The 25,914-nt window shown below is 44.6% G+C and overlaps 1 protein-coding gene across 2 annotated transcripts in view; it reads left to right on the top strand.

The window, feature by feature from the left end:
* ACACA (acetyl-CoA carboxylase alpha) overlaps nucleotides 1-25,914 on the top strand; it is a 252,226-nt gene that overhangs the window by 13,740 nt on the left and 212,572 nt on the right. For both annotated transcript variants that reach the window (XM_070932018.1, XM_070932017.1), the window contains 5 exons: nucleotides 11,888-11,969; nucleotides 13,237-13,335; nucleotides 18,351-18,457; nucleotides 19,535-19,645; nucleotides 22,567-22,776. In XM_070932018.1, the coding sequence (XP_070788119.1) occupies nucleotides 11,888-11,969; nucleotides 13,237-13,335; nucleotides 18,351-18,457; nucleotides 19,535-19,645; nucleotides 22,567-22,776 (609 nt within the window). The remainder of the gene's footprint in view (nucleotides 1-11,887; nucleotides 11,970-13,236; nucleotides 13,336-18,350; nucleotides 18,458-19,534; nucleotides 19,646-22,566; nucleotides 22,777-25,914) is intronic.

Below are 25,914 nucleotides of genomic sequence, written 5' to 3'. Positions count from 1 at the left end.
TGGCCTACTGATGAAAGCTAACGAGCTAGAAATGGATCTATTTAGGTCTCCCACCTAGCAGTGAGAGCTTGCTAGGTGTTAGAAAAGAAAAAAGCCCAGAACCGAGTAGATGAGATTCTACTGAGCTGGAGCTACAAAAAAACCTTGGCTACGTAGGGAAAACCTGGCTAGAAGAAAAACACACATAGACCCTACGAAGAAGTAAGAAAATTGATACTATGCCTTTACAGGGAGGAGATGGGTGTGGCCTACTGATGAAAGCTAACGAGCTAGAAATGGATCTATTTAGGTCTCCCACCTAGCAGTGAGAGCTTGCTAGGTGTTAGAAAAGAAAAAAGCCCAGAACCGAGTAGATGAGATTCTATTGAGCTGGAGCTACAAAAAAACCTTGGCTACGTAGGGAAAACCTGGCTAGAAGAAAAACATATATATATATATATATATGTTTTCTCAGGTTTTCGCGGGTGTTTGTATGTAGGTCTTTGGTTATTCGGGTCTTCTCCCACGTAAAATTGGAAGTGTCTTGGCGACGTTTCGACGAAGTCTCATTCGTCATCTTCAGGCTGGTGTTCTCGGCTTCGTGCTTCCAGGAGCAATGTGAGATCGCAGCTGTCTCTTCCTTTTAACTGCTAGTGGAGGTGTGAGCTGATTGGGTGGGAACTTGGCTGTGTTCTGATTGGGTGGAGGTGTGTTCTGATTGGTTAGGGGCTTGGCTGTGCTCTGATTGGCTGGGGTTGTGTTCTGTTTGGGTGGGGGCTTGGTTGTGCTCAGCTTAGTCTGAGTTGCAGGGGGATTTGAGCTGGTGAGCTGCGTTGTTGTTGTTTGGCTTCGTGTTTGTGGCCGTGCGAGCTCTTCATGGTGGGTGTCAGTCTGCTTCATGTATGGATTGGAGGGGTTTAAAGTGGCTAATGATGCAGCTGCGGTCTGGCTTCTGGTCCTTGGTCGTGGCTCATTATCAGTGTGGGTTTGAGTCTGCTTTCTGCGTGGATGTGTGGTGGTGACATCAGGTGTGGCACTCGTGAGTGTGGGTCTGGTGTCATTCGTCGTGTTAGGGACTCGTTTGTCAATAAGGGCGGGTTTCCAAATGGCTGGTAGGCGGGAGGTATCGTCTCGTTTGTTCATGCTGTGTGGGCGTTTTTCTATCTCGATGGCTTCTCTGATTATTCTGTTGTTAAAGTGTTCAGTTTTGGCGATAGTTCTGGTCTTTTTAAAATCAATATCATGTCCTGTGGCTTTAAGGTGTTGGACCAGGGAAGAAGTTGGCTCCTCTTTTCTGACTGAGTTCTTGTGTTCTTCTATGCGTGCACTTATTCGTCTATTGGTTTGTCCGATGTATGTGGTCGGGCAGGCGGTGCATGGGATTTCATATACTCCTTGATTTTCTAACTCAATTTTGTCTTTGGGGTTCCTTAGGATGGTGGATATTTTTCGGTTTGTGCAGAATGCTGTCTTGATGTTATGTTTGTGGAGGATTTTGCTTATTCTGTCTGTGGTGCCTTTTATGTATGGGAGGAGGGCTTTGCCGTTTTCTTGTTCTCTGTCTTGGATTTTAGTGGGGGTTTCTTTTTGGATTAGGTTGGTGATCTTATTTCTTTGGAATCCATTGGATGTGAGTACGTTGGTGAGGGTGTGTAGTTCGGTTTTTAGGTGTTGTTCGTCAGCTAAGCGTTTTGTTCTGGAAATGAGTGTCTTGGCTACAGAGTTGATCTGGGCAGGATGGTGGTGTGAGAGTGCGTGCAGATAGCGGTTTGTGTGTGTTTTCTTCTGGTATATAGTGTGTCCTAGGGAGCCATTGGATTTTCTGTAGACTAAGACATCCAGGAAGGGAAGTTGGTTGTTCACTTCTGTTTCCATGGTGAACTGTATTTTGGGGTGTAGGCTGTTGAGGTGTGTGAGGAAGTTGTCCAGTTTTTCTTTCCCATGTGGCCAGATTATGAAGGTGTCGTCCACATATCTGAGCCAGAGTTTGGGTTTGTGATCGGATTTTTCTAGAGCTTGGGTTTCAAAGTATTCCATATAGAGGTTGGCAATGACAGGTGAGAGGGGTGATCCCATGGGTGCTCCTTCTGTTTGTTTGTATTTCTGTCCATTATAGATGAAGTATGTGTTGGATAGGCAGTGGTTGGTCAGATCTAAGATGTGCTTGGGGGGGTTATATTTGTTTTGGATAACTGTCAAGGCTTCTTTGATTGGTACTTGGGTGAAGAGGGATATGACATCAAAGCTCACGAGTAGGTCACTGGGCTGTAAGTTTTGTTGCTTTATGATGTCTATGAACTGGAATGAGTTTTTTACGTATGAGGTGATGGATTCTGCATAGGGCTGTAGTTGTTTGGCGAGAAATTTGGCTAGGTTTTGTAGAGGTGAGCCTATGGAGCTGACTATGGGTCTAAGTGGGGTTCCTTCTTTGTGTATCTTGGGGAGACCATAAAGCTTAGGGCATCTGGATGATTTCTCTCTGGGTATGATTCTTTGCTGAATCTCTTCGCTGATGGGGGAGGCTTTTATTTTGGATCTGGTGGTTTTTTCCAGGTAGGTGGTGGGGTCTGTGTTTAGGGGTTTGTATATGGAGTCTTGGAGTAGGTTGGTTAATTTGGTTTGGTAGTCAGATGTGTTCATAACCACCGTGGCATTGCCCTTGTCTGCTGGTAGGATTATTATGCTGGTGTCTTCTTTCAGGTTAAGTAGTGCTGTCTGTTCCTCTTTGGGTAAGTTACTTTTAGGTGGCTTGCTGGTGCAGAGGATATTGGTGATTTCGAGTCTGATTCTGTTTGCATCGTCGGGGTTGATTTTGGTCAGGCTGGTTTCAACTCCGCATATAATGGTTTCAGTGGGGATGCTTTTGGGAGCGACTGCAAAGTTGAATCCTTTGGAAAGGACATTGGTTTCGGCTTTGGTGAGGATCCTATCTGAGATGTTATGCACTGTTTGTTTCATGTGTGGCTGTGAGGGTGGAGGGGATTGTTTCTGGCGTTCTTGTAGTCTTCGGAGTTTGTTGGTGTGTGTGTCTGTCTTGAGGGTGGTCTGTGTTTCGGCTCTCCAGACGGCAAGTTGTTTGGATTTGTCCCAAAGTGCGGGGTGGATCTTGTTGCTGAGTTTGAGGTGAAGTGTGAGGAGATCTTTGTTGATTCGGTCTAGGAGGAATCTTTTTCTGTGGAGTTCATTTCTGATTAGGGCTAGTTCTGTTCTTTTCAGAATGCGTTTGGTGGCTGCAGAGTTGAAGTGGAATTTCAGTTGGAAGCCTGTGGGGATTAAATTTTGATCTCGGCAGTTGCGTAGGAATGCAAGGTCACATAAAATGGAAGCTCTTTGGACTTCGAGTTTTTCATAGGTCCTGGTCAGATGGTGGATTTCCTCCCCGTAGAGGTGGGATATTTGTTTTCTCAGGTTTTCGCGGGTGTTTGTATGTAGGTCTTTGGTTATTCGGGTCTTCTCCCACGTAAAATTGGAAGTGTCTTGGCGACGTTTCGACGAAGTCTCATTCGTCATCTTCAGGCTGGTGTTCTCGGCTTCGTGCTTCCAGGAGCAATGTGAGATCGCAGCTGTCTCTTCCTTTTAACTGCTAGTGGAGGTGTGAGCTGATTGGGTGGGAACTTGGCTGTGTTCTGATTGGGTGGAGGTGTGTTCTGATTGGTTAGGGGCTTGGCTGTGCTCTGATTGGCTGGGGTTGTGTTCTGTTTGGGTGGGGGCTTGGTTAAACCCCTCCAATCCATACATGAAGCAGACTGACACCCACCATGAAGAGCTCGCACGGCCACAAACACGAAGCCAAACAACAACAACGCAGCTCACCAGCTCAAATCCCCCTGCAACTCAGACTAAGCTGAGCACAACCAAGCCCCCACCCAAACAGAACACAACCCCAGCCAATCAGAGCACAGCCAAGCCCCTAACCAATCAGAACACACCTCCACCCAATCAGAACACAGCCAAGTTCCCACCCAATCAGCTCACACCTCCACTAGCAGTTAAAAGGAAGAGACAGCTGCGATCTCACATTGCTCCTGGAAGCACGAAGCCGAGAACACCAGCCTGAAGATGACGAATGAGACTTCGTCGAAACGTCGCCAAGACACTTCCAATTTTACGTGGGAGAAGACCCGAATAACCAAAGACCTACATATATATATATATATATATATATATATATATATATATATATATATATATATATCTGTATGTACACTGATGTCGAGTCCTGCCGGAGCTCGCCATCAATGGGGGGTGTGGGAGACGAAGGAGTGGAGATAAGCAGCCGCAGAGAACACACAAACAGTTCCTGGATAGCAGCATTCAGGGCAATGATTGATGACGTTGCTGGGCCTCTCCGATTCTGCTGTCCTCGCTGCTCGCAGCTGTTACTGTTAAGGGAGTGGGGGGTGCTTGATTGATAATCACCGGATGTATGTTTAAGGGGCTGAGTTTTGTTAAATAGCGCTGTGGTGTGATTACACCCAGCGCTGACTTTGAACCAAAACACCGACTTGTACTTTACTTTTGACTGCAAGCTTATCATTGCCAAAGTAAACCCTGATTCTCTGTGTGTTACTGGTGATTATTTCCTATCGCAGTTCTGAACGAACGACAAGCCGAGAGAAAGTCAGCGCTTGGTTCCTTTTCGCAAGAGGTGAGGAGTCCCTGTGGCTTTGCAGCAAAGGGGGATATGGCAGAAGGGACGGCCTTGGAAGAGCAGGAGTGTGGTGGAGATGTGGAGGGGGAGGAACCACTGATAGAGGAGGTGAAGGAGAGTGTGGAACAGTTGGCAGTGAAACCAAAAGTCAAGCAACCCAAGAGCGCCCCGCCCCGACCGGAGGAGGAGAGTTTTCCAGGACAACGGGCTCGGACGGGGGATTGGTGGCACAGCTCTGGTCTCCTCGGGCCACGGATGCCAACACCCCCTCGCTTGGGAGCATCTTTCCAGGGCTGGAGGGAAAGACGATGGACTGAGGAGGATGAAGGGGATTGGGGGTATCCTGCCTCATCCGGTCCCAACACCATGGATACGCTACGTGAGCGTTTTGGGGAATCTGGATTTCGTGACGCCCCATCCTGGCAGCCCTGGGTTGCAGGGCTGGAGCCTCCAGGTTCTTCTTGGCAGGATACAGGGGTGACCGCTTCGGAGACCCAATTCCGGCTCACAAGTCCTAAATTGAGGATGGAGCGGACCTCTAGACGATCCATGGACCAACCCCCTCCAGAACAAGACCAAGGTGCCTCGTCGGGAGACCTTGGAGCCGGTCCTGAGCCCCAACCAACGCAATTGGCAGGGGGCTTACCTGTTGGGGGTCGCGAGGCGACGAGGGACCAACATAGGCAGGACAGGAGAGCGACTGGAGCAGCGAGGACCCCAGGCCCCATGCCTTGGCCTCCGGGGGCCCCGCCGGGGCTGTGGGTCCCGCAGGCCGTTTGGGGACCACCTGCCCTGCAGACTTCCTTTGACGGAAACCCTGAACGAGTGGCTATTTTCTTAAGCCAGGTGATAAGCCATATGGACCAATATGGACAGTGGTATCCCTCCCAGTGGGCTATGGTGGTTGCTGTTACGGGGGTCCTGACGGGAGAAGCAGCTGAGTGGGTGGCAGGCCTCCATGCTAAACATGCAAGGGAACTCGTGGACCTGGGACGATTTCTGGAGGCTCTTCGTGCCAGATTTGAAGACGAAACAAGCGCCCAGGTTGCAGAGGGGGATTTATTTGCGCTTAAGCAACGGGGCGTACCAGCAAAGGAATATGTACAGGAGTTCCGAAAGATTGCGGCTCGGTTGGTGGGGTGGCCAGAACGTCTTCTGGTGCACCAATTCCATAAAGGACTAGACCGTGATTTACGGCAAGCCTGCGTGTACCGGGGCTTGCCCCCCAAGTTGAGTGTGTGGTACAAGGCAGCCATCGAATTGGACGTCGGTCTCCGAGAATTCCGTATACGGGGTGAAGGGGTTGCAAGTCAAGGAAAACGACCAGCAGAACGCACACAAACACCCAAGGAGACTAAACCGAATGCTGGCTCCGGCTTGGGGGAAAGGATCCAGCGGCCTGCGTTTCGTTGCTTCAGATGTAATCGCCTTGGTCATCGAGCAGCCGACTGTCCTCATCCCATGCCCCGCAACTTGGACCAAAACCCCCCTCCTAGAGCTGTGTTGAGAGGCAGAGGCCGACCAACATCCGAACGGTCCCAAATGACTCGAACATCCTGTATGGAGAGGGATCCCCTGGCTACAGATACTAAGAAAGTGGTGGCGGAAAAGTCCCCGATTGTGGCTGGGGATAGTGATGACGACGATGAGGACCCACATGACCCGATGGTGAGCGACCCCATCCGACCTTTTGTGGTACCAGTCGTACTCCGAAACCCACGGGCCACCACTGGACGCCGATATGAGGCATTGATTGATTCAGGGTGTACTCGTTGTTTAATTCGTAGGGCGATAGTTGACAAACTTGCGCTGCGGGTTGTGCGGTTGAGAACCCCTATTACCTTTGAACAAATGGATGGTTCATTGCTGGGAGGGGCACCAGTGACTCATATAACAGAAAAGGTGCACCTCGATATTGGGGAGCACACCGAAACTATTCGGTTTATTATAGTGGAGAAAATGTTAGAACCAGTGATTTTAGGATTAGCATGGTTGGACAAGTGGGCTCCTACGATATGGTGGGAAGGGGGTTTTCGCAAACTTCGATTACCGTTGGGACCTCCCCCTACCAAGGAGGAAAAGGAGCCAGCAGGGGGAATAGAAGCAGAGAGCCCACCAGTAGACACGACGTATCCTGATGTGTATAGGGATCTCGCCAGAGTCTTTAGTGAGGAAGAATGTGAGACCCTGCCCCCTCACCGGCCTACGGATTGCAGTATTGAGTTAATACCCGGGGCGAAGCTACCCAAGCCCCGGATGTATTCAATGACACAACCCGAACTAAAAGAATTACGAAAATATATAGATAAGAACTTGGCCCGGGGTTTTATCACACCTAGTCGATCAAAGATGGCTGCCCCTGTCCTGTTTCGTGGGAAGAAAGACGGGGGTTTACGCTTATGCGTTGACTTCAGAGGTCTCAATGCAGTGTGTGTGGAGCCCCTCTATCCACTTCCCTTAATGAAGGACCTGTTAGCTGCCCTAGCCACCGGTCGTATCTTTACGAAACTCGACCTACGCGAAGCGTATTATAGGATACGAATCAAACCAGGGGATGAGTGGAAAACAACATTCAATTGTCCCTTGGGAAGCTATCAGTTCCAGGTCATGCCGTTCGGACTACAGGGCGCCCCTGCGGTGTTCATGCAGTTCATCAATGAAGTGCTGCATGAACATCTGTACAGGGGTGTCCTTGTATATTTGGATGACATCTTAATTTAAACGCAAACTGAAGAGGAACATATATCTCTGGTCCGACAGGTCTTAGACAAATTATTAGCTGCTAAGCTGTACGTGAAACTATCCAAATGTGAGTTTCACAAAAAGAGGATAGATTATCTAGGCTATAGAATATCAGAGAGCGGGGTAGAGATGGATCCCAGAAAAGTCCAGGCAGTGCTTGAATGGCAGGCCCCTAGAACCAGAAAGCAATTACAGAGCTTTCTAGGCTTTGCAAACTTCTATCGGCAGTTCATTCCCAGATTTGCTGAAATAGCCCTACCACTAACGGATCTGTTACGGACCAAACCGGCCACAGCTAAACCAAAGCCGGGACAAGCGTTGACGTGGTCGTCAGCGTGTCAAATGGCTTTCGAGCAGTTAAAAACACTCTTTGCTCAAGAACCAGTACTCAAGCATCCAGACCCAACGCAGGCATTCGTAGTCCAAGCAGATGCTAGCGACGTGGCTGTAGGAGCAGTACTCCTACAAAGAACACAGCAGGGAGGGTTACAACCTTGTGCCTATACGTCTAAAAAGTTAACCACGACAGAGCGGGCATGGGCAATCTGGGAAAAAGAGGCATTCGCGGTCCGTTGGGCGTTGATGACATGGCGACATCTCTTGGAGGGGGCGTCTCATCCTTTTGAGGTATGGACGGACCATAAAAACCTAGAAGCCTTACAAACGCCCAGGCGACTATCTCCCAAACAGATAAGGTGGGCACAATATTTTCAGCGTTTCTCTTTCCGGTTGCGGTATGTTCCTGCTGGGAAAAACTTCCTGGCTGATGCGCTGTCCCGGATGCCACAGTATAATAGCAAGCGAGAGGAAGTGATAGAACCTCTAATTGCACCTTCCCAAACCCTATTAAGACTTACAGAAGTAGATGGTCACTTACGTACCGAGTTTAAAACAGCTTTACAACAGGATCAATGGGTAATCCAAAACCCCTCTATGGTTAGCTATAATGATGGAATAGCGTGGAGGGAGAATAGAATATATGTTCCAGAACGTTTACGGAATGTAGTGTTATGCAGGTGCCATGATGCCAAATCAGCAGGCCATTTTGGGTATTTAAAAACTCTACACCTTGTGAGGAGGCAATTCTGGTGGCCACGAATGCGTAAGGACATAGAAACATACGTAAAAGGTTGCACAACCTGTGCAACCGCCAAACCCTGGTCTGGACGACCGTTAGGACTATTACAGACAGTCGCGAATCCTAGCAGGCCTTGGGAAGAGATAGCTATGGATTTCATAGTCGATCTTCCCCCTAGCCATGGCCACACTGTAATTTGGACGGTGGTAGATCTGTTTTCGAAACAGGCCCACTTTGTGCCATGTAAAAGCATACCATCCGCGCGACAATTAACCGAACTCTTTTTGCAACATATCTATCGTCTCCATGGAGCACCTAAGAGGATTATATCCGACCGCGGTGTTCAATTCACCTCTAAGTTTTGGAGACGATTTGTCCGTTTAATTGGGTCCTCTCAAGGGTTAAGTTCAGCATTCCACCCGAGCACTAACGGGGCGGCTGAACGGGCCAATGCCATGGTCGAAAGATATATCAGATGCTACGTTTCATACCAGCAGACGAATTGGTCAGGACTCCTGCCTTTCGCCGAAGTGGCATATAACAACATACCCCACCGCAGTACTGGGTTCTCCCCTTTCCAAGTAATATATGGCCGAGAGTTTTCAGCCATTCCAGAGTTAGATCCCCCTATGACAGACGGTGACACGCCACGCAGTTGGGCCGATAAAATTAGTAATGTATGGCCAAGTGTAAAAACAGCATTACAAAAGGCAGCAGACGAGTACAAAAAATATGCAGACAAGAAAAGAGCTGATCCAAAACCATTCCGGATAGGAGACAAAGTATACTTATCTACGAAATACCTTAAACTCCGACTGCCCAGTAAAAAATTAGGACCTAAATATATAGGACCATTTCCCATAACACAAGTCATCAATCCTGTAACCGTAGCTCTTAAACTTCCCCCTCTGTTCAGTAGGATACATCCCGTATTCCATAGCAGTTTGGTGAAACCGGTGACGATAGAAAGGCCAGGTACCTCAACTACTCCACCGGGTCCCGTGCATACCAACCAATATGAGATAGACCGAATATTGGACTCCAGGGTTCGTAGGGGGATGTTACAATATCTTGTGCGGTGGAAAGGATACCCTGTAACACAGGCCTCGTGGGTGGCAGCACCCGATGTTCACGCTGCCCGATTGATACAACGGTTCCATCGGAAATACCCAGACAAACCTAATGCAGGATCGTAACAGTGACTAACATCTGTATGCTTTCTATTTATAGGTGAGCTCCTGGTAGGGGGGGCCGCCTGTCGAGTCCTGCCGGAGCTCGCCATCAATGGGGGGTGTGGGAGACGAAGGAGTGGAGATAAGCAGCCGCAGAGAACACACAAACAGTTCCTGGATAGCAGCATTCAGGGCAATGATTGATGACGTTGCTGGGCCTCTCCGATTCTGCTGTCCTCGCTGCTCGCAGCTGTTACTGTTAAGGGAGTGGGGGGTGCTTGATTGATAATCACCGGATGTATGTTTAAGGGGCTGAGTTTTGTTAAATAGCGCTGTGGTGTGATTACACCCAGCGCTGACTTTGAACCAAAACACCGACTTGTACTTTACTTTTGACTGCAAGCTTATCATTGCCAAAGTAAACCCTGATTCTCTGTGTGTTACTGGTGATTATTTCCTATCGCAGTTCTGAACGAACGACAAGCCGAGAACTGAGAGCATATACACCAAAGACAAATTCCTTGTGTGTCCAATCACACTTGGCCAATAAAGAATTCTATTCTATTCTATGAGACAGAGTGCAGTGTGGAGCACCAAAGATGGTTAGGGGACTGGAGGCTAAAACATACAAAGAATGGTTGCTAGAATTGGATATGTCTAGTTTGATGAAAAAAAGGACTAGGGGAGACATGATAGCAGTGTTCCAATATCTCAGAGGCTGCCAGAAAGAAGAGGGAGTCGAGCTATTCTCCAAAGCACCAGAGCGTAAGACAAGAAGCAGTGGGTGGAAACTAATCAAGAAGAGAAGCAACCTAGAACTAAGGAGAAATTTCCTGACAGTGAGAATAATCAATCAGTGGAACAATTTGCCTCCAGAAGTTGTGGGTGCTCCAACACTGGAGGTTTTTAAGAAGAGATTGGACAGTCGTTTGTCTGAAATGTTACAGGGTTTTCTGCTTCAGCAGGGGGTTGGACTAGAAGACCTCCAAGGTCCCTTCCAACTCTGTTACTCTGAATGGAGTATTCTGGATGAAGATACATTTGACGTCTTGGAAACAAGCCAGAATATTCCTAGATATTTTAGAAGTGTGTGAAATAATTTAGGTGTCTTCATGTAGACTTATTAAGGCATGCTCATACCTGTGTTCAGTTTGGAATGGAATGCCATTCCACGATGCATGGAATGTTGTTGGCTTCTGTACAATCCAAAAATGTGAACTTTGGATTGTACTGGGGGAGAGTTGCAGTCACAAATATCTTTCTCTATAGGTAGTCCTTGATTTCTGATCGGTCACTTAACCAACATTTGAAGTTATGACAGGCTTGACAAACGTTACTTATGACCCATCCTCAAAGTTACAACTGTTGTGCCATCTCCGCTGTCAATATAATCACATTTTGGACCCTTGGCAACTGGTTCACATTTACAAGCGGTTGTAGCATCCTGCGGTCACTTGATTACTTTGTTTCCCCCAAAATAAGACATCCCCTGATAATAAGCCCAATCAGGCTTTTGAGTGCATGGTAATAAAGTCAAGCGCTTATTTCAGGGTTCAAAAAAATATAAGACAGGGTCTTATTTTCGGGGAAACACAGTATATGTCCTCTGGTCATGATTTCCTGGCAAAAAATGCCTGTTAAGCTGGATTTGGACTTACATCCATGTGATTCACTTAATGACCATTGGTGTCTTGCTTAATGACCATGTTAAAACAGTTGCAAAATCGAATCTGGTAATTCGATTTATGATTGCAATGACTAATGACCAAAATTCCAGGTTCAATTGTAGTTATAAGTCGAGGGCTAGCTATACAGGTAGTTCTTGACTTATAATCACAACTGAGCTCAGAATTTATGTTGCTAAGTGAGACATTTGTTAAGTGAGTTTTGCCCCCATTTTACAATTTTTTTTTGCCACAGTTGTTAAGTGAATCACTGCAGGTGTTAAGTTAATCACACGGTTGTTAAGTGAATCTGGCTTCCCCATTGACTTTGCTCGTCAGAAAGTCGCAAAAGGGGATCATGTGACCCTGGGACGCTGCAACCGTCATAAATATGAGTCATTTGCCAAGGATCCAAATGTAAATCACATGACCACGGGGATTCTGCAAAAGTTGTAAGTGTGAAAAATGGTCATAAATTACTTTTTTCCAGTGCCGTTGTAACTTCAAATGGTCACTAAATGAACAAATGTAAGTCGAGGACTACTGTATTTGTTTTAGATCTCCTCGCAAGGAAATCTGACTTCTTTTTTTCTAATTCCAGGCCGTGTGGGCCGGCTGGGGCCATGCGTCAGAGAATCCCAAGCTTCCAGAACTGCTCCACAAAAACAGCATTGCTTTCATGGGTAAAGTGTTCAAAGTTTGTCTGAAATAGATCCAGTTAGTTTATTGTTGCAAGGGGACTCATGGGGGTCCAGCCAGAAGAAAACGGCTTAACAGTTAGGAATGGAATGGCTCTTCTCCTCATTGTATTCTGATGGTCCCTCAAAAGCACAGGAGTGGCAGAAACTGTGGGACAGGAACTACAAATTAACAATGTTAAATGCATATGAAGAAAATCTGTATAAGATGTTTTATAGATGGCACTTCGCACCAGCGAGGTTGGCAAAGATGTTCAAAGATAAATCAGCCAAATGTTGGAAGTGCCACCAATACCTGGGTCTTATTATATGTGGTGGACATGTGTAGAAGCAAAAAAAAAATACTGGACAAAAATACATACATGGCTGGAAAAGATGATAAAGTAGCACATTGATTTAAAACCAGAAATATTTTTCTTGGGGATTTTACCTGAAACTTATAGTAAAGAGAACACATATTTAATTATCCATGTATTAACTGCAGCTAGAATTGTATTTGCACAAAACTGGAAAAGTGAAGAGATCCCTACTGATAAGAAGGTGATTAGGAAAATATTAGAATGTGCAGAAATGAACAGATTAATGCTTACAATTAAGGAGAAAGAACAAACTGAATATTATATGATATGGGAATTATTTTATCGATGGTTAGAGAATAAAAATGGAAGTTGGAAATAAAGAAGGAGATTAGAGAAAAGTAGAAAATATGTTAAGATAAGAGATGTAAACAATATGATGATTGTTATTATTATGACTATTAGGATTATTATGCTTAATATTATATTCTTATTAGAAGATATGTTAAGAGGGAAAAATGAATAGGTTACTATGTTCAATACTACAATTGTAAGATCAGAGAATTAATATCAATGTAATGAATACTGTTGTAAATTTTGATGCTTATTGCACAGAGATATTTGTACCCAGACGACACACTGTTTAAGGGAAGATGGAATATTTATATATATTTTTTTAAAAAAATATTATATATATATATAAAAAAAGCAGAGTGTTGAAAAAAAAAAGAAAAGGAGGCAGCTTGAGAAGAAAATCCTGAAGAAATAGAACAAAATGAGGAATAAAACACTGTCCCCAAAAACGGTGGCTGTAGGTGGAATATCTAGGAAAGCAATTAACACAGTTGAGGTGGACATGATAAGCCGTGTGGCGTTCAGTAAATCAATGCTAGTAAATGAAAAGAACAATTTTGATCTTGTTGCTGAACCTTTGTTAATTTGTTTATTTTTTCTAGGTCCCCCAAGCCAAGCGATGTGGGCATTAGGAGATAAAATTGCCTCTTCTATAGTGGCGCAAACTGCGGGTATCCCTACCCTTCCATGGAGCGGCAGCGGTAAGACGTGTTCAAGATCATGTGACTATGGACCAAATTCCTCCATATGGCAATAAACCGTTGTTTAAAATAAACCCTGAGAAATGATACGGGAGGCCCTGTTTCCCCGAAAATAAGACCCAGTCTTTTTTTTTTTTAACCCTGAAATAAGCGCTCTCCCTTATTGCCATGTGCTCAAAAGCCCGATTGGGCTTATTATTAGGGGATGTCTTATTTTGGGGGAAACAGGGTAGTAAGCAGATTTGACCCTGGGTGACTTTTTGGTGCTATCTGAGCTTGGTGGTTTTCTAGCAAACGTTTCATTACCGAACTAGGTAACGTCATCAGTGCTAGAGGGAAGTGAGGGGGATGAGGAAAATTTAGAAAGTGATATAAAAACTAAAAAAGGGTTACTTCCAACTCTCTTCCATACAGATACAGGTAGTCTTCCACTTCGACCACAACTGAGCCCAAAATTTCTGTTGTTGTGAGTTTTGCCCCATTTTACAACCTTTCTTGCCACAGTTGTTAAATGAATCACTGCAGTCGATAAGTTGTTAAGCGAATCTGGCTTCCCCATTGATTTTGCTTGTGAGAAGGCTGCAAAAGCTGATCACCTAACCTTGGGACACGGCAACGGTCATAAATATGAACCAGATACCAACCATCTGAAATTTGATCACATGATCATGGGGATGCTGCAAAGGTTGTATCTATGAAAAATGGTCATAAGTCACATTTTTCAATGTGCCATAACTTTGAATTGTCACTAAGTGAGCAGTTATAAGTCGAGGACTACCTGTGCAATTATATAATAAAATATGTGTCAGCTTCCAAGCTGCCATAAGGAATGAGAGGAGAGGCTTGAACTTTCACCTACTTAATTCCCCTGAAGAACTGTCTCCACGGAGATGGGATGGGAGGGGGACATTCCTGTGAACTGACAGAGATGGGATGAGTAGAGTGGCTTGGAAAATGGCCAATGAGACGCAGAGAATTGGGAACTGGAAAGAGAGGTTTTTGGGGGGCCAAAGTTCAGTGCTAACTGCGCATTGAGTCAGGGTCAGTTCGTTATGCTCAATAAAGAGAAAAATTTCCTCAAAGATTGGGCGTTTGGAAATTCATTTATTTGGAGATAACAACGAAGCTTGACAACATGCTTGTTTTAGTTTAACAAAAGAAAGACGATAGAAAATTACAAGTATAGTGATATAAATGTCAAACAATCAAATAATAACAGCAACAGTACTGCATATGATATCGTAATCTCTTAATATGAGAGGTTTTTAAGAAAAGTTTGGACAATCATTTATTTGTTTGACATGGTATAGGGCCCGCTGCTTGAGCAGTGGGTTGGACTAAAAAACCTCCAAGGTTCCAATTCTGTTATCCCATGGACAATCTTTAGTTGGGCATGCTTTATTCTCATCTGGAAGGTGAGAGTCATTTCTGGAAATTTAGCCCAAGCCTAGAAAAAGAGAAGGTTTGCAATATCAGGAGATCTGAGACGTATTCCTGAGAGTAAACCTCACTCCCTTCTAGCACTGATGATGTTACCTAGTTTGGTAATGAGACGTCTGCAAGGAAAGCACCAAACTCAGAGAGCACCAAGGACCCCATAGTTCAATCCTCAACTACAAATATTTTCTTCTATCAAGATTTGATCCTGCTTAACTTTTCAAGAGGGGCTCAATTTGGCTGGATGGCAGCCTGGCTTAGAGATAACTTCCATTCAAGGCAGAAAGATTGGTCGGTATGGATTTTGGTTCATTCTAGACTTCCGAGATATGAACAATTGGCTCTTTTCTGCCTGGAGAGAAAATTCTCGAACCATGGATGTAACCCATTTCCCCTGCTCTTTCTTTTCTTTTTTTTAAAAAAAGTTTCTTTAGTTTTGGCCAGTGGTGGGATTCAAATAATTTAACAACCGGTTGTCTGCCCTAATGGCCAGCTGGGTAGGCATGGCTTGGTGGTCATGACCGTGTGGGCGTGGCCAACTCAACATTACTCACGTCGATGGGCGCTTTGCCTTAGTTGTTACAATGTAATAAGTGTTAACCAGAGAGGCAGTTTCTGTAAGCAGGGCAATAAAGATTAGGCTAGAAACAACAGCAGAATGTTTCCTTCCTGCCTTCCTAACAGGATTAGCCCTGTAAAGAAGGGGAGGGGGAATTTCTTCCAACAACCAGTTCTCCAAACTGCTTAGAAAGTTAACAACCGGTTCTTCCGAATAGGTGCGACCTGGCTGAATCCCACCACTGGTTTTGGCTCACAGCCACATAATTGACTCCATAAAGTTCAAATGCTGGTGATGAAATTTATATCCAGATAATGAACTCATACCAAACAGTGGCTTTTGAAATCTGGAGACCTGATTTTGCAACTAATTGGGAAAGAATAGAATAGGGTGAAGAGTGTATTGCAATCCCTTTCTGACATGCAATAGCATTTAGAAATGGTTTGGAGGAGACGGGGGAGAAAATTATTTCTAGGGGAGACAACTGGCAGGATCGCTTCTGATTTTGTCGCTATGCGGAGTGAATTGGATTGACTGAAATGGAGTGTTTAGCTTAAGGTTCTTCCCTCCCTTTTTAAAGGCAGGTCGTCCTCGACTTACGGCCACCACTGAGCCCAACATTTCTGTTACTAAGCAAAACATTCGTTAAATGAGTTTTGCCCCCATTTTATGACCTTTCTTGCCACAGTGGTTAAGAGAAAGACTGCAGTTGTTAAGTTAGTAACCCGGTTGTTAAGTGGATCTGCCTTCCCCATTGACTTTGCTTGTCAGAAGGTCACAAAAAGAGATCACATGACACAGGTGTCATAAATGTGAGTCAGTGGCCAAGCGTCTGGATTTTGATCACACAACCGTGGGGAATGCTGTAAGTTTGAAAAGCGGTCCTAGGCAGGGGTGAAATGCTACCGGTTCAGACCGGTTCGGCTGAATCGGTAGCGACGGTGGCGGGTGGTTCGGAGAACTGGTAGCGACGGCAGCGCGAGGTTCCACCCACCCGCCCAGTCGTTGTTACTTCCTGGTTTTAACCAGGAAGTAACCTGTTTTTTACCCTCTGTGCATTTGCAGAGGGTCTGCGCCAGGGGTGAAATGCTCCCGGTTCGGATCGGATCACCCGATCCGGTAGCGATGGAGGCAGGTGGTTTGGAGAACCAGTAGCAAAAATCCCTGCCCCCCCCCCCATGCCCAACTGAGCCACACAATCATCAGAGGCTTTTTTTTTTTACTTTTAAAAGCATTTTTTCTACAACCTTTTCGGCTGAAAAAATGCTTTTAAAAGCAAAAAAAAAAGCCTCTGATGATCGCGTGACTCAGCTGGGATCATCAGAGGCTTTTAAAAGAAAAAAAGTCTCTGCTGATCAGGCAACCCAGCTTGGATCGTCAGAGGCATTTAAAAGAAAAAAACCCTTTTTTTCTTTTAAATGTCTCTGACGATCCAAGCTGAGTTGCCTGATCGCCAGAGGCTTTTTTTCTTTTAAAAGCCTCTGCTCTGACGATCCAAGCTGAGTTGCCTGATCGTCAGAGGCATTTAAAAGAAAAATAGCCTCTGCCGATCAGGCAACTCAGCTGGGATCTCAGAGCCTTTTGAAAGCATTACCCCACCACCACCAAGCCACGCCCACAGAACCGGTAGTAACAAATTTTAGATTTCACCACTGGTCCGCGCGCGGGTGGCGCGTGCACTTCCGAACTGGTAGGGAAGGTAAGTAGATTTCACCTCTGGTCCTAGGTCACCTTTTTCAGTGACATTTGAATGGTCATTCAACAAAGAGTTGTAAGTGGAAGACTACCAGTATTGCCAATTCAGTCAGGATGGTCCTTCCCAAACTTTTTCCTTCCTTATCCCAAGTAGCTTATCAGGACGTCCTTTTTTACCCAATGTAGATAAAACACATTAAGTCAATTTGAATGTGCCGGTTGTGATTGGGTAATGGGTTTGTGTGTCATTACTCAAAGAAAAACCAATTAGGAAATGTTCCTTTAAAAGAGAATATTTGTAGCTCAGGGTTGAAATGAGTCCTTGGTGCTCTCTGAGCTTGATTATTTTCTTGCAGAACTTTATTAGCAGAGCAGATAATATCATCAGTGCTAATAAGGAGTGGGATTTGCTGTCAGTTTATCTTCTAGCAGCTTGTTTGGGACTTTTTGTTTCTTCCCCATCTCCCTACCTGCAATCAGCACCCAGATGAGCATAGATCAGGGGTCTGTAACCTTAAACACTCAAAAGAACCATTTGGACCCGTTTCCCACAGAAAAGAAAACGCCAGGAGCCACAAAACCTGGGTGGGTGTGGCCAACTTGACATCACTCACTCCTATCCAGTCACATGACACACACCCCAGCCACGCCTACCCAGGTTTTGTGGCTCTAAGTGTTTTCTGTGGAAAACAGGTATCTCTCTCTCTGTGTCTCTCTCTGTGTCTGTCTTTCTTTTTCTTCCTCCCTCTCTCTCTCTCTCTCTGTCTCTCTCTCTCTCTCTCTCTCTCTCTCTCTCTCTCTCTCTCTCTCTGTATTGCCCCTCTCTCTCCCTCACTCTCTCTCTTTTTCATCTCTTTCTCTCAGGCCAGGTAAGGAGTGACTGGGAAGGCGAGGGGCGGGGCCGGCCTGTGATGGGTTCAGCCAACAGGGAGCCACAGCAGGGGGACAAAAGAGCCGCATGCGGCTCTGGAGCCACAGGTTGCCGACACCTGGCATAGATTAACTCCAAGGTTAACATCAAACCAACAATCAAGAAAACAATACCCCAATCAAGGAACTGCCAAACTAACCAACAGTAAACAGCTCAACCAAATAGCCTCTAAGATGACCCCCACCAACACTTACAGGGGACCCAATAGAATTTAAATTGAGAGCAAACCCGACTCCTCACTAGCACTGATGATCTAACCTAGTTTGGATAAGGAAACAAGCAAGCTCAGAGAGGACCAAGGACCCTCTCAAATATTCCTTCGAGTTCAATGGGAAACGAATTAAATTTAGAACACACCTGTGTCTGGATCATTACAAATCTTCTGGCTTTCAGGTCTCCAGGTAGATTGGCAAGAAAACGACTTTCAAAAGCGGATCTTGAATGTTCCCGAGGAACTATATGAGAAGGGCTGTGTGACGGATGTGGATCATGGCTTGAGGGTAAGCATGGCCGCTGAAGTATCTTATCCATAGAGCTGAACTTTCAGCCATGAATACAACATCCCACTTTTGTGTCTCAAGCTCTGGAGCTTAGTGCTAAACGCAGAAGCATTTGTGTATTTATTCGATCGCTGTTTCTTAACCTTCAAGATGTTTGAAGATGTGTGGATTATCTGAATAGGTACCTTGAGGTATACAGGTAGTCCTCAACTTATGGCCACAACTGATCCCAAAATTTCTGTTGCTAAGTGAGAAATTTGTTAAGTGAGTTTTGCCCCATTTTACAACTTTTCTTGCCTTAATGAATCACTGTGGTTGTTAAATTAGTAACCCAGTTGTTAAGTGAATCTGCCTTCCCCATTGACTTTGCTTGTCAGAAAGTCGCAAAAAGCGATCACTGGACCTTGGGACACTGCAACCGTCATACATGCGAGTCAGTTTGTCAAGCATCTGAATGTAAATTACGTGACCGTGGGGATGCTGCAACGGTCATTAAGTGTGAAAAATGGTCATAAGTCACTTTTGCCAGTGCCTTTGTAACTTCGGACAGTCGCTAAAGGAACTGTTTGTAAGTCGAGGACTACCTGTACTGGTAACCAGTGGAGCTTGCGAAGTAACAAATATCACAAAGATATACTGAGGCAAGCCTACCACTGACCAGGCTACTACATTCTGGACCAGTTGAAGCTTCTGAGTAGTCTTCAAGGGCAGCCCCATGTAGCTTGCATTGCAGTAGTCAAGTCATGAGATGAAAAAGGCATTGAGTGATCGTCTTGGAGGATTCAGGAAGGGGCAGCTGTGCAAAGGTGTGCTTGGCCACAGGTATCCCCTGCCCTTTAAACAGGAGCCAAGAATCCAAGAGCACCCCCAGAATATACACCACTCTTGAGTGGAGAAGTAGATCTAAGATTAAGGATGGAAGACCCCTAAATTTTAGGAGGCTACTTTATTGGCCTTGCTGAATTTTGGAGTTGTGATGGGGGTGGGGCTCTTTTTTTTTCTACCTGTCCAGAAACTTAAGGACAATTATCGATCTTGTAATAAATCTCATTCATTTGTGGCTTACCTTGCATTCAGGCTGCTGAAGCTATTGGTTATCCGGTTATGATCAAAGCCTCTGAAGGAGGAGGAGGGAAAGGAATCCGGAAAGTAAACAATGCCGATGATTTTCCCAACCTTTTTAGACAGGTATGTTTCTTCTAGGGCATATTTCCTTAGTCTGGCGAAATGTCTTGAAATTCCAAATCTTAGAATCTCCAGATTAGAAATGGTTAAAAAAGTCAATATGAGGCCCAATGGTTCTATTACAGAGGTGGGGAACGGTGGCCCCTTTAAGACCTGTGGACTTCAACTCCCAGAATTCGTGAGCCAGCCATCATGCTGACTGGGGAATTCTCGGAGTTGAAGTCCACAAGTCATAAAAGGGCCATAGGTACCATTCCATCCCTGATCTATTCGGTATTGTCAGCTCCTAGCCCAATGCTTCTCAATCTTGGCTGTTTTAAGATGTGTGGAAGTCCCAGAATTCCCCAGCCATCGTGCTGACTGGGGAATTCTGGGAGTTGAAGTCCACACACATTAAATCATGCTGGCTGGGGAATTTTGGGAGCTGGGGTCTGCACAACTTAAAGCCTGCTGGCTGGGGAATTCTGGGAGATGAAGTCCACGCTCCTTAAAGCATGCTAGCTGTGGAATTCTAGAAGTTGACATCTGCACATCTTAACGTATCCTGGCTGGGGAATTCTGGGAATCGAAGTCCACACCGGTTAAAGCATGCTAGCAGGGAATTCTGGGACTTGAGGGCCATACATCTGTATGTGTATTAGCTGGGTAATTGTGAAAGTCTGGGGAATTTTGGGGACCCTCCCGAGTTCTCATGAAAATAAAAAGGAGGAGAGAGAAAGCACAATGAAGATTTGCAGGGTTCTATTACTATACTTTTATAATGAAAATATATAATATAAATAATATTGGTCTTTGGTTTCTAATCTGCTCATCCATCAGAGGTGGGATTCACTTACCTTCCCTACCGGTTTGCAAATGTGAGCGCATGCGCCACCTCTGCCCATGCGCACGGCCTTCTGCACATGTGCAGTAGTCACGCATTATGTTCGAGTGGGTGGGCGAGGTCTCCCGCAGTTGCCACTACCGGTTCGCGCGAACCGGACGGAACCGGCTGAATTCCACCACTGAGCCGTGAATGGCTGACTTTAATCTTGCAACTCAGAACATTGCTTCCTCTCCTCCGCTTAATCTTCGTGAAAGCTAGGAAAGCTCTTGCCTGAGAGGCTTTCTTGGGTTACATTCTGTTCCAGACTCAAGTTCCTTTTATCTGATCATTTTCTTGATAATCTCTTCTTCCTGTCCCTCAAGGCCATTCCTTCCTCCCACTACACTGGGTGAACTAATGATCTGTGGGGGAGGGAAACACTTTTTCTTAATGTCTACGGAGATTCTTAGTCATCCAGCTCAGGGTGGCCCCAGAGGTGTTTTTTTTTTTTCAAAAGGCAACTGGACTTTCTTGGTTTTTCCTTGAAGACCTTTCACCTCTCATCCAAGAAGCTTCCTCAGTTCTGAATGAATGGTGGCAAATGGAAGGAAGAAAATCGTTGAGGCCATTTGGAGGTTGATCTGGGTCTTTCAAAGGATACCTCGAGGATAAAACACCTAGACACAAACTGAGCAATGTGATACACACACACACACACACACACACACACACACACACACACACACACATATATATATATTCTTTTTAATTCATAGGTTCAAATGTATGATATTTTTGTAGTCAGGGTTTTTTCCTATGTAGATCAAGTTGTTAAATGGCCATAGTGGGATGATATCTCAAATCATCACTTTCAGGCTTGTCAGACATTTTGTGTTGTTTGTTCTGAGACTTATGGGAGACTGGGATAGCACTATTTCTGTCTTTTTGGACTTCATCGGCCAGCCACACCCATATTTTATGACTCCTCCCTGTAAAGGTCAAATATTTATTCTTTTTAATTCATAGGTTCAAATGTATGATATTTTTGTAGTCAGGGTTTTTTCCTATGTACATCAAGTTGTTAAATGGCATAGTGGGATGATATCTGGCCGATGAAGTCCAAAAAGACAGAAATAGTGCTATCCCAGTCTCCCATAAGTCTCAGAACAAACAACACAAAATGTCTGACAAGCCTGAAAGTGATGATTTTGAGATATCATCCCACTATGGCCTGGAAGCACGAAGCCGAGAACACCAGCCTGAAGATGACGAATGAGACTTCGTCGAAACGTCGCCAAGACACTTCCAATTTTACGTGGGAGAAGGCCCGAATAACCAAAGACCTACATACAAACACCCGCGAAAACCTGAGAAAACATATATATATATATATATATATATATATATATATATATATAGGTCTTTGGTTATTCGGGTCTTCTCCCACGTAAAATTGGAAGTGTCTTGGCGACGTTTCGACGAAGTCTCATTCGTCATCTTCAGGCTGGTGTTCTCGGCTTCGTGCTTCCAGGCAGTTCCTGGAAGCACGAAACAACATAGGAGAACAAACCCATCAGGACAAGATTCAGAAGGCCATCTGCATTTAAAAGACAAAGGTCATTCTTTTGAAGACAGCAAAATCCACATTCTGAACAGAGAGGACAGTTGGTTTGAAAGAGGGGTCAAAGAGGCCATCTATGTCAAAATTGAACAGCCCTCTCTCAACCGAACGGGTGGGATATGACACCACCTCTCTCCTGTTTTCATCACAATCCTTTCAGCAGTTCCAAGAAGGCTCCACAGCTGTTTGCACTATTCAGATGACTCTGAGGGCACAAATAAACCTCCAAGTGGTCTCAACAACTCTCAGAAGGAGTGCTAATGACCAGATGACTGCAAGGAATATAAATGTTTCCATCCTTCACTATTCAGGCAGAACTGAAGAAGCTTCTTGGATGTGAAGCGAAACATCTTCAAGGAAAAATCAATTGAAAGTCCAGTTGACGTTTAAAAAAGCATCTTTGGGACTCTTTTTTTAATGGCTTTTGAACCTGGCAAATACACTCCCCTGCTAAAAACCGAATTGCTTGGTCACTGCCTGCTTGTGTCTGACTCTTAGGTACAAACTGAGGTGCCCGGCTCACCGATCTTCGTGATGCGACTGGCTAAGCAATCCCGCCACCTTGAGGTCCAGATCCTTGCCGATCAATATGGCAATGCCATCTCCCTCTTCGGCCGAGACTGTTCCGTGCAGCGCCGGCATCAGAAAATTATTGAGGAGGCTCCAGCATCTATTGCAACATTGGCTGTCTTTGAACATATGGAACAGGTAGGTGGGAATTCTGACTTTGAGAGGGGAGAACTGTAGCCCACTCCTCACATTTGTGGTGGAAGAGTCGGAATTAGGTGCTCGTTTGTTGCTACAGGTAGTCCTCGACTTACAACAGTTTGTTTATGTTGAGCAATTTTGCCTCGTTGCAGCAAACAGCAAACAGCCTGCTTTACGTTCATTTTCATTTTCAGCATAGCTTGATTAGCACAAGGAAAACAAAAATCTGCTCCAGCAATTTACCTCTTTGCAGCAAGCAGCAGAGCCCTGCGCAAATCAGCTGAGAGCAAATCAGCTGAGAGTCGGGAGGCCGATCCAATCAACTTGTGCTAATTAGGCTGTGCTGAAGCTGAAAGGAGCTGTTTTTTCTTGCTGTTTGCTTGCAAGGAGGTAACTGTTGGGAGGCAGAGGCCAAAGAGTGGGGCCCAGTGGGTGGGCGGGGCTACATTTGGTGTATAAGACGCACCTAAATTTTCACCCCCTTTTAGGGGGAAAAAGGTGCGTCTTTTACTCTGAAAAATACGGTATCTCTTATAGCTTTTATGTACATTGAGAGCTTATGCACCGAAGACAAATTCCTTGTGTGTCCAATCACACTTGGCCAATAAAGAATTCTATTCTATTCTATTCTATTCTATTCTATTCTATTCTATTCTATTCTATTCTATTCTATTCTATTCTATTCTATTCTATTCTATTCTATTCTATTCTATTCTATTCTATTCTATTCTATTCCATTCCATCCCATCCCATCCCATCCCATCCCATCCCATCCCATCCCATCCCATCCCATCCCATCCCATCCCATCCCATCCCATTACTGTTCAAAATTACAATGGCACTGAAAAAAGTAATCTATGACCATTTTTCATACTTACGACTACCGCAGCATTTCCCCTGTGGTCACATGATCAAAATTCAGAAACTTGGCAACTGACTTCTACTTATGTCAGTTGCAGTGTCTCGGGGGTCATGCGATCCCCTTTTGCGACCTTCTGACAAGCCAACTCAATGGGGAATGCAGATTCGCTTAACAACCCTCTTATTAACTCAACAACTGCAGTGATTCACTTAACGGTGGTGAGAAAGGTTGTAAAATGGGACAAAACTCATTTAACAGCTGTTTTCTCGTAGCAACAGAAATTTCGGGCTCAATTGTTGTTGTAAATCGAGGACTTCACTGTATTGTATAAATGAAACTTAGAGGGATACGTATGTAAGTAGTATGCCAATGTATACTATGTTGCCTTTAGGCTTTATTTTATGCTCAGTGGAGCATCTTTGAAATATGATTGAAACAAAAGAAGAGGATTTTGAGAAACCCACAATACTGCACTCATCCAGCACATGTAACTAGGCCAGGGGAATATTTGGCAGAGGCATTCATACAATATGCCGAGCTGGTTCTGTATTTGCCTTGCGTTGGTTTTGTGAGTGGGAGTAACTTAGTCTCTTATCCAGTTTAAGCCTCTGGTTCATTTAAGGTTTAGAATATGGCACCAAAAATGGATTAACTCAGTAACCTGATTAAATGTGTGTGTAGAACACAACTGATCTTCAGTCTGATATGAAACCGATTAGCTCCCCAATTTTATAAAGACTGTATTGTAGGTACTTAGAGAAGTTTGTGTATGAATAAACAACTCATATTAGAATAGAATAGAATAGAATAGAATAGAATAGAATAGAATAGAATAGAATAGAATAGAATAGAATAGAATAGAATAGAATAGAAAAGAAATTAGAAAGAATATAATGGAATGGAATGGAATGGAATAGAATAGAATAGAATAGAATAGAATAGAATAGAATAGAATAGAATAGAATAGAATAGAATAGAATAGAATAGAATATATGGAATGGAATGGAGTAGAATACAATAGAATAGAAACATTATTGTCACTTTAAATATACACTAATCAGCATACATACAATTTTTATTGGCCAGGTATGATTGGACACACAAGGAATTTATCTTGGTGCATATGCTCTCAGTGTACATAAAAGAAAAGATACGTTCATCAAGAATCATAAAATACAATACTTAATGATAGCCGTAGGTTACAAATAAGCAATCAGGAAACAATATCAATATTCAATCTAGAACAGTGTTTCTCAACCTTGGTGGATTTAAGATGTGTGGAGGTCAGCTCCCAGAATTCCCCAGCCAGCATGCCGGTTGGGGAAATCTGGAAGTTGAAGTCCGCACACCTTAAAGCAAGCTGGCTGGGGAATTGAGGAAGTTGAAATCCTCCAGAAGGGATAAATGTTTGCCCACACTGGTGATGGTTGTCGTGTCCTGTGGTCATGTGATTCCCATTTGTGACCTCCACAACTGGCTTCTCACATACAGGTAGTCCTCAACTTATGCCCACAATTGAGCCCAAAATTCATGTTGTTAAGTGAGAATTTGAGTTTTGCCCCATTTTACAACATTTCTTGCCACAGTTGTGAACAGAATCACTGCAGTTGATAAGTTAGTAACCTGGTTGTTAAGTGAACCTGGGTTCCCTGTTGACTTTGCTTGTCAGAAGGTCGCAAAAAGTGATCACATGACCCCGGGATGCTGCACCAGTCATAAGTATGAACCAGTTGCCAAACATCTGAATTTTGATTACATGGACACGGGGATGCTGCAAAGGTTGTAACTGTGAAAAATAGTCATTTTTCAGCGTCGTGGTAACTTTGAACATCACTAAATGAACTGTTGTATGTCAAGGGCTTGGCTCAGCAGACTAAAAGCATTGTGATTAACACCAGCTGTCTGCAATTACTGTAAGTTCAAATCTCACCAGGCTCAAGGTTGACTCAGCCTTCCATCCTTTCTAAGGTAGGTAAAATGATGACCCAGTTTGTGGGGGCAATAAGCTGACTTTGTATAAATATACAAAAGTATGAAGGCTATTGCTTAACGCATTGTAAACTGCCCTGAGTCTCCGGAGAAGGGCGGCATATAAATCAAATTAAAAAAAAAAGGACTACTTGTATTCATTGGGGAAGCCATTAGGAAGTTGCAGGTTATGATCACATGACATCTCAGTTAATGACTTTGGATGAATTGCTTCATGACCGCAGCCAACCAGCCCAGTCATCACAGACAGGAAGGGAGGGAGGGAGGGAGGGAGGGAGGAAGGAAGG

The sequence above is a fragment of the Pituophis catenifer genome, unplaced genomic scaffold (assembly GCF_029215685.1).
Source record: "Pituophis catenifer annectens isolate HBS135680 unplaced genomic scaffold, rPitCat1.0.hap2 SCAF_1, whole genome shotgun sequence".
NCBI lineage: Eukaryota > Metazoa > Chordata > Lepidosauria > Squamata > Colubridae > Pituophis > Pituophis catenifer.
The sequence above is the reverse complement of the archived record's forward strand: the minus strand, read 5'-3'. Positions and strand labels throughout refer to the sequence as shown.